The 17,692-nt window shown below is 42.7% G+C and overlaps 1 protein-coding gene across 1 annotated transcript; it reads right to left on the reverse strand.

Annotated features, from left to right (window-relative positions):
• Window positions 1–2,062: 2,062 nt before the first annotated feature.
• On the reverse strand, window positions 2,063–7,186 carry LOC108921485 (ATP-sensitive inward rectifier potassium channel 1-like). Its single transcript, XM_018730958.2, has 2 exons — window positions 7,169–7,186; window positions 2,063–3,181 (listed from the first exon to the last, which is right to left on the reverse strand). Exons 1-2 carry the CDS (start codon window positions 7,184–7,186, stop codon window positions 2,063–2,065), a joined length of 1,137 nt encoding a protein of 378 aa, XP_018586474.2.
• Window positions 7,187–17,692: the final 10,506 nt, after the last annotated feature.

Below are 17,692 nucleotides of genomic sequence, written 5' to 3' on the forward strand. Positions count from 1 at the left end.
CTCAGGTCAGCATCCGCGTGATACGTAGCGCAGGGGACAGAAAAGGGCGCGAAACGCAGAGACGGCATCGCGAGCGCCTCTGACGTGTTCAAACAAACATTCGTTTAAAAATGTACTTTTCCTTAAAAAACAGTTTAATTTTCTTTTTTCCTCTACCAAATATTTTCTGTTAAAATTTTCAGATATGACAAATAAAAACGAAAAAGACTGCCTCTGAAATCGAGTTCAAATTAATCCTGTCAGCGTCGTCAAACAGTAATGCAGGTTACCATGTCAGAAACCATTTTCTATTGTTTATCTTTCATCTAGCAGCTATTTCACAGTTTTCAATGACTGATCCTTCTCAGATTCTCTGCCTCATGTCAAAAGAAGCTTTAAGGCAAAACACAGCCTAGATGTTAAGAAACAAATACTCTGGGTAGATCAGAAACATTGATTTGCTGCTGAAGTGGTGTTTTTACTAAGTGCCTACAGCGGTTAACTCAGTTACACAGTTGTTGGGTTTTTACTGAACAAATTCAGTGTAAACAACTTGCCCAGTGTTATTACAGTATAGCAGGGAATGAGGTTTGAACCAACAAGCTCACAACTTTAATTGTTTATTTGATCCCAGAATTTACAACATGATTTTCTTATCCTTAGTAAACTAATTCACACATTCTATAACATCTTCATTTATATCAGTGTGCTGAAACAACACCATTTGGTGTATAGGCTTATATGTTGCATTTTGTCATAATTTAGTTTAATAAAAATGTTAATTCATCCACAAGATTAATTTAACACCACAAGGTCTTCATTTTAGATTCTTTAATGAAACTAAGAGAAGCAACACCTCTCTGGGATGGGCTAAGAATCTCCATAACCCTGACCCTGATGGACAGGGAGTAGTTAATGAAAATGGATGGATGGATGGATGGATGGATGGATGGACATCATTTGTTGCACTTAATGTCAGTGTGAAATCCTCATAATGTGTGTGTTTCTGCCTTTCTGTCAATATGTAAAGATAAAATAAAAACAATAAACAATTATTTCAAAAATAACTTTATTATGACCATGTGCTCTTATTGTGTTAGTATGTCATCCCCTGAGATTAAATTCAGAGGTACTTTTCTAAATTCACAGCTAATAAAATGGCTTATAACTTCTGACTTCTTTCTGTCATTGCTATACTCTGCCACCTTTGTGTTAAAAATGAGTATTTACAGAATACTTAAGTTCTGTTATTGTTTGAGACCGCCAAAGGAAGCACACACCAAAAATGCAGGCAATAATAGAGTTGTTGCCCATTCAGCTTTTAAATATTTCATTAAAAACTACTTAGTTCATAATCCTCCTCTGTTCACCCATGATATGTCCCCTTCTGTTTCACGATGTATGCCGACACTGTATGAACCATTCTTCTGTTATAGGCTAGTGGATTTTTAAGAGGATCTATAAGCAAGTTCAGGGTTCTTTTCAGCTTCTGTGATTTAAATTTTGTCACATTTAAGAAAAAAAACTTTCACAGCAACACAGAAGATCCTCGGAAAGCTTGCAAGTGTGTAATTCATATCGACCAACCAACCAACCAATTTCAAGCACCGCTTGTCCTGAGTGGGGTTGCGGCAAGCCGGAGCCTATCCCGGAGACATTGGGCGCAAGGCTAAAGGGGTGGGGGGGGGCCTCTTAACATATCTCTTTCCTCTATTTTTCCATTTGGCCAGATGTACAACTACTTTACAAAAGCTAAAAACCCTACAGTAGTTTCATATGTTCTCAAGAAATAGCAGCACAGTCAGTCTCCCCATGGTAGACAGGAAGTAATATTATTTATGAATTTAGTAACATCTTTATCACAGGCATCAGGCACAGTTCTCCGTTTCCCCACTTTGTGAACATGTTTTTGTGACAAAGGTGTCACTAGAACAACAACATTTAGTCTGTCTATTTACACCCCAATTTCCCTACCAACTGACTTTGGTGATTCCGTCTCCAGAGTCTGATGGAAGTCAGTCAATGACTTTCCATGCCAAACACCTTAAATTCCTATGAGCTAAAATCTGAAAGCCATCCTGTCTCAAATAGTTGTGTGGTAACCCGAATCAAGGATGTCAATCACCTCAAAGCCATGGTTGTCAATGCCTGTCTTTGCTCCGTGGTGGTTATTGCGATCCTGATGGATCTCCTTGTTGTGGAGGCATTGGGCACAGTGTGGTGTGGCTACAGGCACCATCTTGGAGAAGTTGGAGAAATCCACACAGTACTTTCCCTCCTTAGTACGAGACACCACAGGCAGGAAGCTGTACCCCCACTTGATCTCCTGTGGGATGTAAGAGGTCCGGACGTGAAGGAAAATGCTGGTGGACTCTGATACACCATCCAAAAAGACCACCAGCTCAAAATCCTGCTGGTGCAGGGTGTCCTCGGTCATTTCATATAAAGGACTTGACTTATCGATCACATGGTAGAGGGTAAGGGGGCAGATGAAAAACAGGTTGTCCTTGCCAGCATCCACAGCAAGGTCAATGTTCACCTGGTCCAGAATGATGGTCTCCCCATTAGGCGTGATGGTTGTTCTCAGTAGCTTTCCGTAAATCTGGCTCCCGATCAGCAGTGACTTGCGCATGTTTGCCACTTGGATCTGCAGGCACAAGTTGTTGTTCTTCGGACAAATGACAGCCATTTGGCTGAAGCTGATGGTCTTCCCCCTTTTTTTCGGGAGGGAGATCTTGGCCAAGATGACACCACAGGTGAAGCAGTTGAGTATGGTACCTAAGAGGGTCTGGATGATGAGGAGGGCAACAGAGCCAGGACAGACGCCAGAGATGGCACGTAGGCCATACCCAATGGTAGTCTGAGTCTCCAGGGAATAAAGAAAGGCAGTGGTTAGGCCATAGACGTTGTTCACACATGGGGTGTGGTTCTTTGAGGGATTCTGCTCAAGGAGGTCCCCGTTGCTCTTGCCAATCCAGTACCACACCAGACCAAAAATGAACCAGCTGCCAGCAAAGGAGACCACGTAGTGGAACAGCACATAGCGCCAGCGTGTCTCCACAACAGTGGTCCAAAAGTCCACAAAGAAGACAAATCGCTTATGGTAGTCAACGTTGCCAAACTCGATGTTGCAATGGCCATCCTTCTTAACTAGCCGGTTCTGACATATCCTGCGTTCCATCAACCGGTTCTGGAGCCTCTTCTGAAGGGACTGGAACATCTTCCAACTTGGAAAGAAGCAAGAACACCACAATTTAGGAAATTGTGTGTGAAATATAAAGAAGGAAATTAAGTTGCAAGAAGTTTAAAACATTGAGGACAGAAAGTTCAGCTCCTCAAAATGAATAAATAGAAAAAGTACTTCTTCATTATATATATTTAAATGACTGGGTGCGAACCGAGAAAAAACAAAATCAAATGAACTTTCTCTCCATACTGATAACCAGTTAGAGATAATATGCATTTTATTACTGTCAAAGTATTTTTTTATGTGATGTTTATCTTCTCTTGTTAGTATCTTTAAGTTCAGACTTGCTCAGGGAAATTCATGCCAACTTTTTAACGCTCATGTGGTGCATATATTTCCCTATAAGTTCTTCACGGTTACAGGTAAAGCAAATGTGGTGCAAAAACGTTCAGCAGAAACACTTCCTCATAAATTCAACATAAATAATGCATCCCTGAGTTTTATGACCAATATGTAAATCAGCAGTGGAAAAATGTTAGTTACTTTTTAACACAGGTCAGTGGCAGTCTAATAAAACCAATGAGGCAAAACTCTTTAAGGAATTAAATTAAGTGGAGAAAAGTTTGGCTGCGAGGAGACGTTTTCTTGCAGAAACCTCATTTGGATGCAGATCCCTGAAGGACTGCTGAAATGATACGGTTGTCACACTACCAGCCAGTAAACAACCAATACATAAGACCCGCTTCACGTACCTGCTGCCTGATGCCCACTGCCCAACTCTGCAGACGGGATTTAGTCAGATTTCAATGAGGTCCCTCTTGCAGCCTTGCAGCTGCTCTGTGTTTTAATCCCTGGTGAAATGCTCTAATCCCAGGCACATGCCACAGTTTATGGTGCCCTGGTACAGAGGCCCAGGCTCCAGGTCCAAACGCGTTTTGCTCACGGCCCACGTGTCCACATGTCTGCTTGCAAACACAAAGCTACCGGGCAGTCCTGCTGAGCCATCCTGATGTGAGTGTGTGCCTGACCCTCACGCCCCCCAAACTGCGTTCCACCACCATGGCAATCCTCAACACTGCAACCCCCACTCAGCCAAGTGCAGGGAACGCATCCGTTAGAAGACCTTCAGAAAGCTGTGGGTCCACCGGGTATTAAGGCAGGAGGAGGCGGTGCTGAACCATCCCCCACACATCAGCTCTTTGCACCAGGGGACAATGCAGTCGCCGACCTATTGACAGCATCAGAGGAGAGTGCGGCTGGCATGGAACCCCTCTGAGGCTGCAGAGAAGGCCAGCCGTCACCACACAATAACTTCCCTCAAGCCCATTTTGCTTTTTTTGTTCCCATTTGCTAGGACCCCCGAACCCCTCCCCCTACAATGGCAGCCCTGTAAAAGCAGTGTGTTACACTTAGGCATTTAAAGCAAAGGGACATTAGTTCTGCAGTTAACAATAACAGTTTGCTCTGTCAGTAATAGCATCCTGAGTTCTGGCAGGACAGTTTGCCAGTTTCAGTCCCAAAAGGGGAATACTGTAAATGATAATCTTGCTGTAAAAATGGGTAAAAGGACTTTGCAGGTTCTGCAGCTTCAAAACGCCACTTTCATATTTAGTTGGTGTTTTTCTCTGAAGCAACTTAGATTTTTTTTTTAGTTACTTTACAGCAATTTACCATTTTATACAGCTAGACAGTTTTTAGCAGAGCAAATTAGGGTAACTACCTTGAGCAAGGGTACAACAGCAGGAGGTGGGATTCAAATCTAGGTATAAGGCAGAAGCTCAAAGTACTACAGAACATTCTGCCCCAGTGAGCTGAACTGAATTGAACTGAACTTCTCTACTCACATGTGGTAGATATTTTGATAAGACATTCAGATTAAGCACCTTGTTAAAAACTATATCGGGACATATTTTTAAAAGTAATCATTCATAAATTTCAGGTTACAAGTGGTAGTTGAGGTTATGAGTCCATAAGTGTAACATTATTCGCTGCGCTTCTTATTGTGACAATCCTGCATAATCCTTGCCCTGTAGGTGATTAAGGCTCCTTATTTCAGTGTGGGAAATGAGGGTTCATTCTTTACCAAGGGTTGCCAGATCTAGGATTTTGTATTTCGCCATTTTAGCAGATTATTATAGTTGAATCATTCACTGAATTAACACACGTCCTAAGAAATGTTCACAAACAGGGCACCTACTTGGACATGAATCTTTTGCATCCAACCTGTGTCCTTAATCACTTCCGCCCCTAGCAGGTCTTAAGTGGGAATTAGTAATGTGTCCTCATGAAGTAGAAATTCCCAACCAGGGTGCAGTACTGACTTCTCCTCACTGAACACAGATGCAGTCAGGTGTATGGAAAGGAAGGAGGTTTCGGAGGAAGTCATGAGTAAGGGTCATGAGTCCGTCGCAGTCCGGCAGTTCAGGGACACATAGGAAGGTCGCCAACACTGTACCACATACCACGTGTCTGCACTGCTTGCAGACTCCATTCCAACGTGCTGTTTGGAATACATGCTCTGAAAGCATTTGTGATGCTAGCATACCATGATGCCTTTCTCAATGGGAAACTTCCCATATCTTTTTCCACATGGTCACGTTAAAGGAATTTGGAGAATTAAAGAAATGTAACTGCTGAACATACATTTTTGCATGGGGTCATTTTCATGGCTCACTTTACAGTTTTAGGAAGGAGGTGTAGTGTAAGGAGTAAGGAGGTGTGACGGTTTGCAGAAAGTAATGTGTTATATTTTAGCAGTGTTTGAAAAAACATCTATCTGGTATCTTTTTCCAAAGCAGCTTAGAATGTTAGGTTCGTACACTAAGCTACTTACATTGATTTACCATTTATACAGCTGGGCAATTTTTTTCTGTGTCATCTCAGGAAATTATTTTGATAAAGGATACAACATCAGGTGGGATTTATACTCGGGATCTTTAATTGCAAGGTAACAGTTCCAGTCATTATGCCATCTGCTGTTCTACGTGGTTTCTTTAATCATTCATCTATTCAGTCGTGCATTTGTAACATTAGCCACATTAACCAAATACTGAAATGAGTGAGAGTAGTAAATGTACTGATAATCATGCTCGCACTTGAAAGAACACAACATGGAAATGAGGACATCCAGAATAGTATTGGTCCTGGTCGGTCCAGTGCACTCTCCTTTCTTAACGAGAATGTGGTTGGTCAAACTTATATCAGCTTGTTACAAGCTGCAGGTCAGTACTGGGCTGGTGACAATTTAAAACTTCATACCAACATCTATATGATGCATTTGGACTTTAAGTAGTGCAGGTGTGCTCGGTAGAATAAATCGGACAGCGACAATTTAAAACGATGCCTTTTGACTTAACCGCATACCCCTCTCCTTTGCAAAATAGGAACTACATTCGTGTAGAAAAAAATCTGTTAGTCGTGAACTATATTTTGTTGCAGGATTACACATGTTCCAGGACCACACTTAAAAACAGAAACTCTTTAACACTAGCATAATGTTAGAGCAGTCCTAGGAATAGGAAAAACAAAGCATTAATTACACTCATGACTGATTAGTTTAGCATTCCATCTGGAATTCATTAGGATATTTTGCATGAAAGACTGTCATTTACAGTAGCTAAGCATTTTTCTTTGAAAGTAATAATGATGTGAATTGTTTTTTTTTCTCTGTTCTTACGAAAAAACGTTTTCAACAAATTACTTTTTGACCAAACTATCTACCTGACAACTCCCTGATCATCTGAAGCTGCAGTGGATAAACTGAAAAGTTCCAGTGGAGACTATGACACTAACTCGTATGGATGATAGACAATGGATGATAGATGATAGATGAGAGGTCTGGCTAAGGTCCGTGTTAGTAACACTGTTCCGGAGCAGAAAGGCAAGAGTAAGAGCACTTACCTTTCAGAAGACAAGGTGCTGTGAAGGAGGCAGACAGCAGAGATGTGGTGACCACAGTCTGATGGAGGTATGCTTTGCTGAAGGGGTCACTCCACTACTTACAGGGAAGTGCTTTGTCATGTGCCACCACACCTGTGTCTTTTTATAGGTGCCGCAGGATGGCCAGTGAGGCATGAAAGCCCCCCCCCCACACACCCAGCCCCTATTTGCCCCCTACCCACCTGAAACATTTCCAATTTGCAAGCCCATATCTGGAACTATATGGTGGCATGGAAAAATGTGGGGCAGTATCGTGTTTACCCCACAACTGGGGTGGCCCATCAGGTGTCCCCACCCCAGGCTACTTTTGCACCACCTATGCAACCATTTGAGAACTGACTAACCCCCTCGGTGACGGCAGTCAATCTATCAGTGATCAGCTCCAGATGTAACAACACAGTACGCTGTTTACCCTTTACACATTCAGCAGCATTTCTTGACGAAAACAAATTTTCCACGAAAACTGAAATGACCTGTTTCTCAGAAGGTGGTGTTGCCAAGGGCTATGGTCTTCAAAAGGGTTACGGTTCAAAACTACTATGATCCCATGTGCTAATGGTCCGGGGGGATAAGCAGGAAAGTTGACTGCTTTTTAATTGCATACTTTGCTACTGGAAAATTTTCTTCCTGAAGAATTTTCAAAATGATAGACTTTACCGTGGGTACCCTGATCTCTCGGTGAAGGGGGTATAGAAAGGATAGTCACAGAGTGGAAAATTATGAAAAAACAGAGAGAGCACCAGAGCTAGCCGATTTAAATCACCGATTCAAATCATGATTTAAATGAAATCTCTTTTTCTTTTTAAACCGTTGATGCGGTGGCGCGGTAGGTTTGGCCAGGTCATACTTTCTGATGGGTCTGGGGTTCAAGTCCTGCTTGGGGTGCCCTGCAGCAGACAAGCATCCTGCCCTGGGTGTGTCCCTCTAGCCTTGTGCCCTGTGTTGCTGGGTTAGGCTCCGGTTTGCCGCAACCCTGCTTGGGCTAAGTGGTTGTAGACATTGTGTGTGTGTGATCTAAAGCAAGTTTCCAGATTTTTTTCAATATATTTACATTGCATTTATTTATTTAGCAGATACTTTTTTCCAAAGCAACTTCCAATGAACTCTATGTACTGTGACAAGCCCACACACCTTATTCACTAAGGTGACTTACGCTGCTAGATAGACTCCTTACAATGGGTCACTTATCCATACATCAGTGGAACACACTCTCTAGCACACACTATGGGGGAGCCTGAACAGCATGTTATTGGTGTGTGGGAGGAAACCCACACAGACACGGGGAGAACATGCAAACCCCACACAGACTGGGCAGGGATTAAACCCACATCCTCTTGCACCACCCAGGCACTGTGAGACAGCAGCGCTACTCGCTGTGCCAGCATGCCATGTTTAGTAAGTCTCACAAGGTTTATTTGGTACGTCTAGAAGCACTTGAAAGCTTTAAATTCCAGGAAACTATCAGCACAAAGTACTTACATGAATGAATTAAATCCATCCATTGTGAACAACCACTTGTCCTGAGCAGGGTCGCGGTGAGCTAAATACACGTTGTATGACTGAAGAGGATGCAGTGGCAGAAAGAAGCTGGTTGACAGCAACCATGGATTCTTCATCAGTGACATCCCTTTTAACAAGTGAAATTTAACCATTTTAAACAATTTTAAAAAATTTTCAGGAAGAAGACAAATACTTTGGTAACATTGCTATTAAAATAAAGAGAGTTATGGGTGATGATAATGATTTTTGCCTTCATGATTTTCATGAGTTTTCTTCAGAACAACAATCCCAAATGAAAGGAAGGTGACTCAAATTAACTCTCAGAAAGGGACTGCAGTCTCTGATTTAATTTCTTGTCCCCACAGAAGGTTTAAATATGTTCTGTAATGTCAAAAAACAACAGGATGGGAATGTAATTTGCATAGTAGATTAGTACATTTGAATTCTGAATATATTGCTCGGCTCACCATTTTTTTCAGTTTATTTCACAGGTTGATTTAACCTGCATGCTTGGTTTACTCACACTTGGGTGGTATTGTTTTTTAATACCTATAAGCTGTTTCAGGACAATTTTTCTTTCAATTTTCTAGACCTTATCAGTAAAATACCCACAGATAACTGGCTGGAACCAAACTAAGCTCAGAGATAATACCTAGAGCCCCATTTATTCATAACAGTATAGGCCTCCATGGTGCAACATGTCACCCCAGGTTCCTCCAGATAATAAAGAAATAATTTAATCCTGTCACTTTTTTCAGGTGTAATACTTTGGGTTTGAATTTATTCTTAGGTTCAGTAAACAATTTCATTCAGTCCCTTTAATTCTATTAGGTAACCATTCTTGATTTCAACAAAGAGGAACACGGAGCCAGAAATGGGGATTTAGTAAAGTAAACACGGGGCTGTTCCTTTCAGTTCATTTGCCGCTTGAAACCTTCATTCTTGAAACATGGTTTATCTGGAGGCTTAACTGGTTCTACCGATTAACTAAGTATCTACCACACACACACACACACACACACACACACACACACACACACACACACACTCACACACAGACTGAAACCGCTTATCCCAAGCAGGGGTCGCAGTGAGCCGGTGTATAACCTGGCAACACAGGGAGTAGGGCTGGGGGAGGAGGGGACACACCCAGGACGGGACGCCAGTCTGCTGCAGGGCACCCCGAGCAGAACTTGAACCCTAGACCCACCAGAGAGCAGGGCCTGGCCAAACCCAGTGCATCACCCCACCCCTCTAAGTATCTATCATTAAACTACCAAATAGATAAAATTTGAAAAATAAAATATTGGCCTGCTTCCATATGTACTAAAACACATATCAAAATTATTGTACTATGATATACCTTAAAATACATACATACATACATACACACACACACACACACACACACACACACACACACACACACACACACACACACACATTTTCAGAACCGCTTGTCCCATACGGGGTCACGGGGAACCGGAGCCTACCCGGCAACACAGGGCGCAAGGCTGGAGGGGGAGGGGACACACCAAGGACAGGACGCCAGTCCGTCGCAAGGCACCCCCAGCGGGACTTGAACCCCAGACCCACTGGAGAGGAGGACTGCGCCACCCCACCCCTACCTTAAAATATCTGTTGATAAATGTATTTAATGAAAATTAAATTAATTAAATGTATTTAATTGTATCATGCTCCTGGGGACCAGCCATTCACATTTTTGTCCACTGTAGGGGACATTTTTTTAGGTGTGTCTCAAAAGCTGTACATGTTACAATGTCGAGTCTTGATGCACCTTACAGAAGATATTCCGTGCTTTTAAAATATACCACATATTTTATATATGTACATTTGTGTTTGTTTTATTGCATCATCTGTAAATACTGGAAACATCAAGAACCACAGCAAATTCCTTGTATGCGTGTGCAGACTTAGCCAATAAAACTCATCCTCATTTGTATTTGATAACAAATTGTGTTCAATATGTTATTTATTTTGCTTCAGAAATTTTCAGAATTGACAGAAATTTGCTGTTGGGTGTTTAGGAAAAGGCATGGAACAAACTGAACATGCTCATGCGTAGTAGGAGATTGTATAATATGATACTCCTATTGTATACACCACATTGCGTTTGCTGTTGTCCCCCAGTGGTCAACACACTGTAAATTTCCATTTGACCACTCGCCCTGTTTGTCCTTGCAGTGCCGTGTTGTGTCTGCCTTACCAGGAAAATGTTCAGGTTTACAGTCAGTGAGGCAGAGTTCACGGGCCGCATTCACGGTCCGCATCCCCAGTCACCCTGCAGTGCATTAAGCACTGGACAGCTCCCGTGCAATGGCTTGGTCACCTGCCAGGAAAACCCATAGATGTGTGAACAGTACTGTGTGGGGTCAATGCCTGGGAGGAGAGCCAGGCTGTTTCTCAAACAATGATGGAATTTGCACCTTCCCCACAACCCACACAGGGACCAGGAAGCCTGTTAATAGCAAGTGCTGGGTTCCTTTGTGAAGGCAACGTGATCGCATATAACAAAGCAACCCTGCAATGACTGATGAGTGGTAGAACCTCCCAGGTCTGCTCCTCTGTGGGCCTACTTCGTACCATGGTATTACAGCTCAAGTTGTGACTGTCCAAAAGCTTGCGCCAAAACTCTCGTTTCAGAATCTTCTGCCCCCTTTCTGTTGCTCTAGGGCTTCAGTCAGCAAAACCTCCTTGTTTTAAAAGAGAAAAAGGTCACACTCTGCCAAAGACTTAATTAAATTAGAAGACAAGCTTTCTTTTCTTTCAGGTCTCCTACTCTTTCGTCTACAGGACTGAGCACTTGTGTGGTGCATTAGCATCGATTTTATTTGGAAAAAATCTGATGAGAATAATATTGTTCCTTCATTAGAATAGAGGTTAATTGGGGGCATTTTTTGGTGTTTTAAATCATTACACTACACTTATTAAATACACTACTAAGCATTACTCAAACTTTTCAATACAAAATAAAATTAAATAAGACACCGCATGCATCTCCTTCATGCATTTTCTTAACAGTAGATTTCCAGATCTGGGAAAGCAAACTCATGAGAAAAACCTGGAAAAAGTCCTCGAGTTGAAGGGGATCATCCGGGCTGCCCTGGTCCATGGAGAGGATCGTGGCGAGCGGAAGTCTGAGAGACCCGGGTCCCAGCTCCCCTTCAGGTACGTAGGTATGTGTGCAGGTATGAAGATTTACAGAGGTGTTTGTCTGGAGCAGCAGTGACCCATGAGCAAGAGTGGACTGGGCCCCGCAGGGAGCCTGAGATCAAGCCCGGGAACCACAGAGCTGCAGAACCGGTGTGTCTAGACTCTCTGTCCACCAGTCTTGTTTGTCCTCTTTGAAAAGTCTCCAGCTGGGTCCTGCTGGGCAAAACTGTTCCAAAGAGAGGCACAACAATGTGAGATATGAAGAAGGACACCCTACCAGCTGGACATGAAGGACACTCTGAAGCCTCAAACTCCCACAATTCATTGCTACAGAGGGAGTTGAAGGACAGGACAGATGGTGACAGACACAGCCAGAACATGACCCAGTAAAACAACCACATGCACCTGATCACCTTCTGCAGAAATATAGCTGGAGAAGCTAATAAAGGGTTTTAAATTCACAATGAATCTGGATGGACCCTAAACACAGGTGGCAGGAAAGGTAACAGTGGGCTTGGACCTAGTCTCTGGTGTAAAGGGTTTTGGATTTACAGTATGTTCTTAAATAAAATTGTCAACTTGCTAAATTGCTTTGTATAATTTTTGCCAAATAAGAAATACAAATAATCCATCTCGTTCTGCACTTATACCTAACTAAAATTCAATTTTGGTGTTTTCGATCACTAGGTTGGGGACACAAGTCTGTGAGGATTCATTTCTACAAAATAATCACATGGTTAGTTTCCTTACTTAACTTTCCAATACAGAGACATGTGACTTTAGGAAGTCAGTCACCCGTTTCCCTGTCGGGTCACGGCTCCGCATTATATTTTATTGAGACACGAATTCTGCTTCTCGCTCTCTAGTTTAGTGCCTGATTTATGGATACACTGATCTAGGGTGACTAACTTTTTTCTGCACAGTTTTAAAGCTGAATGTCAGTTCAGGGCAGTTCTCTTCTTACAAACCTCATATTACAGGTCTAGTTTGTTTTTTGTGTGTTTCTTCTATTTTGCAGTACACCTCCTTGCTTCGTCGAGCCCCAGTTGTGGGTCACCCCGTATTTCTTGCTGGTTTCCAATGTTACTTTTTGGTATTGGTGTCGCTGGGGGGTTCTGCAGACGGAATGCAAGCAGGAAGATTAATCACTTCCTCCAGAAACCTCCTATATCCTCCAGCTTAATTTTATTTTTCAAATGTTCAAAAAAATGAGCGAAGAGTGACAAAAATGACATTTTGATATTACTTTTTAAAATTTTTAATAATAACAGCATCAAATACTTTATTATAATGGCGGATTTGGTAAGGAAGTGTCGCAAACGCTGTGCCATCTTCTATAATGTCTATTTTATTATTCTGTCTTATAATTAATATAATATCCTGCTTTGTCAAAATTATAATGAACAGTGAGAAACATTGGGACACAAAATTACTATTACGTCAAAATGATTTTTAAAAAAATCACATACATGAGACATTCAGATGATGCGTCTAGCCGTGTGAGGATAAACCATATGTAGTTTACAACTGATGTGAAAGTTTATATGCATAAGTCTATTTATGTGATTTCATTATTACTCTAAGCTATTTTTAAAAACCTGGTGCAACCAGAACAGCTCACAATCATGGTCCCGCAATGAAACTCAGAGCTGGAGCCCCCAGCACATGACAAATGTTGTTATGGACAACCTTGTGAACTGGAACTTCTTTTCATACTAATGCGGAATGAACAGGTCTGTGATGTCCAGTCAAAAGTGTGAGCGCACTTGGAGGAGACTAACAAGGCATTTGGCTAACAGTTTTGAGAAGGAAGTGGCCCAGCATCCCAAATAAATTTCCATAGATATGGAACACTTGTGTAGAGGGGTGCGGTGGCGCAGTGGGTTGGACCGCAGTCCTGCTCTCCGGTGGGTCTGAGGTTCGAGTCCCGCTTGGGGTGCCTTGAGACGGACTGGCGTCCTGTCCTGGGTGTGTCCCCTCCCCCTCCGGCCTTACGCCCTGTGTTGCCGGGTAGGCTCCGGTTCCCCGTGACCCCGTATGGGATGAGTGGTTCTGAAAATGTGTGTGTGTGGAACACTTGTTGGCCACTGTTCTTTCACCCATCTGTCCGGTGCGTCCCATATAAGGGTTGACCAGATTGCCCAGGTGGACTCACACTTATCACCGGTGCCGTTGCCTCGCCTTCACTGGACATTGCGATACCCATGATCTCCACAGGGCGTCGCTGGCCGGTGTGTTTGTACCCTAGTCTTCAGCTAATGGACCCGTGTCACATTAAGCTATCATCTTCAAGTCCGACCCTAAAGCGTTTTTACCTTTCACCATAATGTTTCTGCTCTCTGTCGGATTTTTTTGTCTGCCTACAGTTTGCTTATAATAACACGTCGTACTCTGAAAATGGGTAATATAAACAGGAGGTCTTTGATAAAGAGAGGAATGCACGGGCTGTCTAAATAAAAGTGCTTGGGTCGTTCAACGCAAAGTCCAACCGTAATTTTAACAAAGCGCAGAGGAATAGCGGCTGGAAGGGGGCAGAGGAAAGGAAATGGAACAAAAACAGGGATGGTCTTGTGACAATTACCATGGTTCTGAGCTTAGCTCATATCAGAACTGTGGGAACTCCTGTCCTAAGGACAAAATTCATATTCATCTGACACTTCTGTCCAAGACACCTTAGAATAAGAAACTTGCACACTTACAGAGATTTTCCCCTTTCACAGCACTGAGTAATTTTTACTGTGTCAGTATTACATTTATTCATTTAGCTGATGCTCTTCTCCAAAGCAACTCACAATGTTAAGGTAACAATTATCACAAGCTTACAATTATTTACCCATTTGTACAGCTGAGTATTTTCACTGGAGCAATTTTAGGGTAAGTATTTTGCTCAAGAGTACTAAAGTCAGAGGTGGAGATCAAACCTGTGACCTTTAGAGCCAAAGGCAGCAGCAGCAGCAGCAGCAGCTCTAACTACTACAGTGCTAGCTGTCTGCACAGAATTACCCACACTAATAAGGTTTGCAGGTACAGTTCTCTTTCCAGATCACAGGCACAGCCCAGAGGAGCACTACAACTCTCAAAAATACGAACCAGACGCCTCCGGGTGGCTAGCGACACAGTTAGTCCACTTTGTTCCAGCCAACCAATTTACCCCTGTGGCAGCACGACAAACTAATGTTACCATGCAGCAGATGGAGCAGCTGTCGTTAGACCTTACAACCAAATGTAGGGTCTCAAAAATAATGTACAACAGTTACTGTGAAGGTTGTTGTACAGCAGGGTGGTGGATTTTATAATGGTCCAGGGTTGACTACCTACAATTCATTCCTGTGACGTGATTTATTCTATCCTATGCTATGAACCACTACATAAACCAGCGTCAACAAGTCTTCAGTGTGACCGCTTCAGAATTGTTCTGACCCTCACCAGCGCAATTGCTCGAATAAAGAGTTTGTTCAAGCATACGGTTCGCCGTCCGTGTGAAATGTCCCTCAATCCTTGGTGCCGTGACCCTCGGTGACTCAGTCAAGGAGAAACTAAATGGGTCTTTAGTGGCCACACATGTCACAGAACGGGGAGGAGTCTTATTTAAAAAATTCCCGAGATCTTGTCTACATATTGGCCTGTTTGCTTGAGGTACCCCTGAGTCCCATGTAGTGGACTGTTTCCAGATTCTGAACTGAGGGTGGCTTGTACCACAAAAATCCGTTTGCCCCATTGCTATTGAGGGCCTCTTCTTCATTGATGTGGGGTTTGAATAATGGCTTACGCTGTAAAACCCAGCCAGTCTCATCAAGCTGAGTCCCTGGAGGCCCCTTTTGGACAAGTGCATCCACTTCATCTATCCTACCTGAACGTCTGGTGGACAGCATTGATGGGTTCCAGCTGTTCTGGCAGCATTCTGGCCTTCCAGCTTTCCCCTCTGATGTGTTTTCTTCTTTTGCGTCAGCTGCTCCTGGAGTCAGATTCGCCACTGATGGATGGAGCATGCCTTGAGGTTTAAGCCTCTCAATGTTCTCCTCTTTGTCCGGGGGCATTCTTCTCCATTTCCATGGAGCTGATAGTCAGACGCATGCTCACACAAGCACACATACACACACACAATGAGAGCGAAGGGGACCTCCGTCCGGGAGCGAGGGAGAGAGGAAGGGAGACTCATGCATTGTCTCTCAGGCATCCACTCACACACTGAAGGTTCACAGAAATTCATGAAGCTGTGATGTAGAAACAGAGAAAAAAGATACCTCACACACACACACACACACACACACACACACACACACACACTGACACACTCGCAGGACAAAGTTAGAGGTGCGGAGGAACGGAGGCGAGGCAACTCAACATCACTCTCACACAAACATTCAGGAGATAGGAGGAGGCGGTTGAGGAGTCAGAGGACCAGGAGGCTTCTGATCTGGGAGCCTGGGAGAAGAAGAGGGGCTGGGGGAGCAGCCAGGTGATGCCACACCAAGCATCTGGAAGTGTCGCCCACCAGGAACCGAAGGTAAGACCCACAAACACTTTCTACAATGAAAGGGAAAGATGATGAGGTCCACACTCTGCAATCTAGTACTCGTAACACGGCAGCTACTGTTCTTGTGGTTAACTGTGACCGAAATTTTGCTTTTTTTAAAACCCAGAAGTAGCAGTGCAGTTCAGTACTTCAAGCAGATCTTAATTGCCTTACCGGAAACATGCATCTGTAATTGCTTTGGAAGCAGAGATCTGTTAGCATCAGCAGATTAAAGGCAGCACTCATGGAATTCAGTAGAACTTACTGGTTTATACCAGAAAAGCAATAACGAAAGTGTGACAGTTCAAGAAATGAACATCTCACTACCTCCTACATACAGAAATTATGTTAAAACAATATTGGCGTTATTTTTTTCACATATATTTCAAATATCACCCATTCATATATTTCTTGAACTGACAAAAAGACATGAGACAATTTAATCTCAAGAAGTGTCAAAAACTGAGAGAATGTGTGTGTAATATGCAATATATCTAATTATACAAAAAATTTTCCTATATATATATATATGTATAAATGTTTTGTTGGATGGTTTATTTTGATAAAAGATCACTAGATGTTCATTTTTCAAAGCGAAAAGGAAGGAGTGAGAAAACAGTTTCCAAAGGGCATTGCAGGACGTTTCCCACTGGAAGGAATTACAATGTGGACATGAGTGTGTGTGTGTGCGTGTGTGTGTGTGTGTGCGTGTGTCACTGCATCACTTCACAAACCACTGTTAGCAGCATCACATGTAAACAAAAGGCAGCTTAATTCGGAGATACTTGTACTATTACACTGCATGGCCCATGTTCTCGCTCACAGAAACGAACATAGCGACTAAGATGTAGATACAGAATTTGTGACAAGTAGAAGCACAGCGGTTACAGCTGTTGCCCTGTAATCAGAAGAACACTAAATTACCAAGATGTATAAACAAATTATAAGCATCTTAAAAAGAATTAAATTTTTTCTTTAAATTTTTCTAAAAAAAAGAAGCAGCTTCTTTGTTAGAAACCTAGACCTTTAGAGAAGGCATCAGATACATCATAGTCAATCTAAATAATAAGAAAATATTAAGAAGTGTACAACAAAACACCCTCTTAAAGTTCTTAACTGCTATGCTCCATCTCTTATCTACAGAAGTCCCTACAGAAAACCATAATGCCCCGAGCAACTGGAAAATGTGCTTGATATTATTATGTTTAATATGCCTGTTTAGACCTCTGCAGTTCCATACTAAATGTACAGTATCATGACGACTCCTCTAAATGATAGACATTGAAACCTGCAGGCAAGAGATGCGTAGAACGAGGCAGCGTTTCGCAAGCCTTTATTCCGATGCGTGTTCGAGATCCATTTGATTTGCAATTTGCTCCCAGAACAGCTGTGTTGCA

This window comes from Scleropages formosus, chromosome 25 (assembly GCF_900964775.1).
Source record: "Scleropages formosus chromosome 25, fSclFor1.1, whole genome shotgun sequence".
Classification (NCBI taxonomy): Eukaryota; Metazoa; Chordata; class Actinopteri; order Osteoglossiformes; family Osteoglossidae; genus Scleropages; species Scleropages formosus.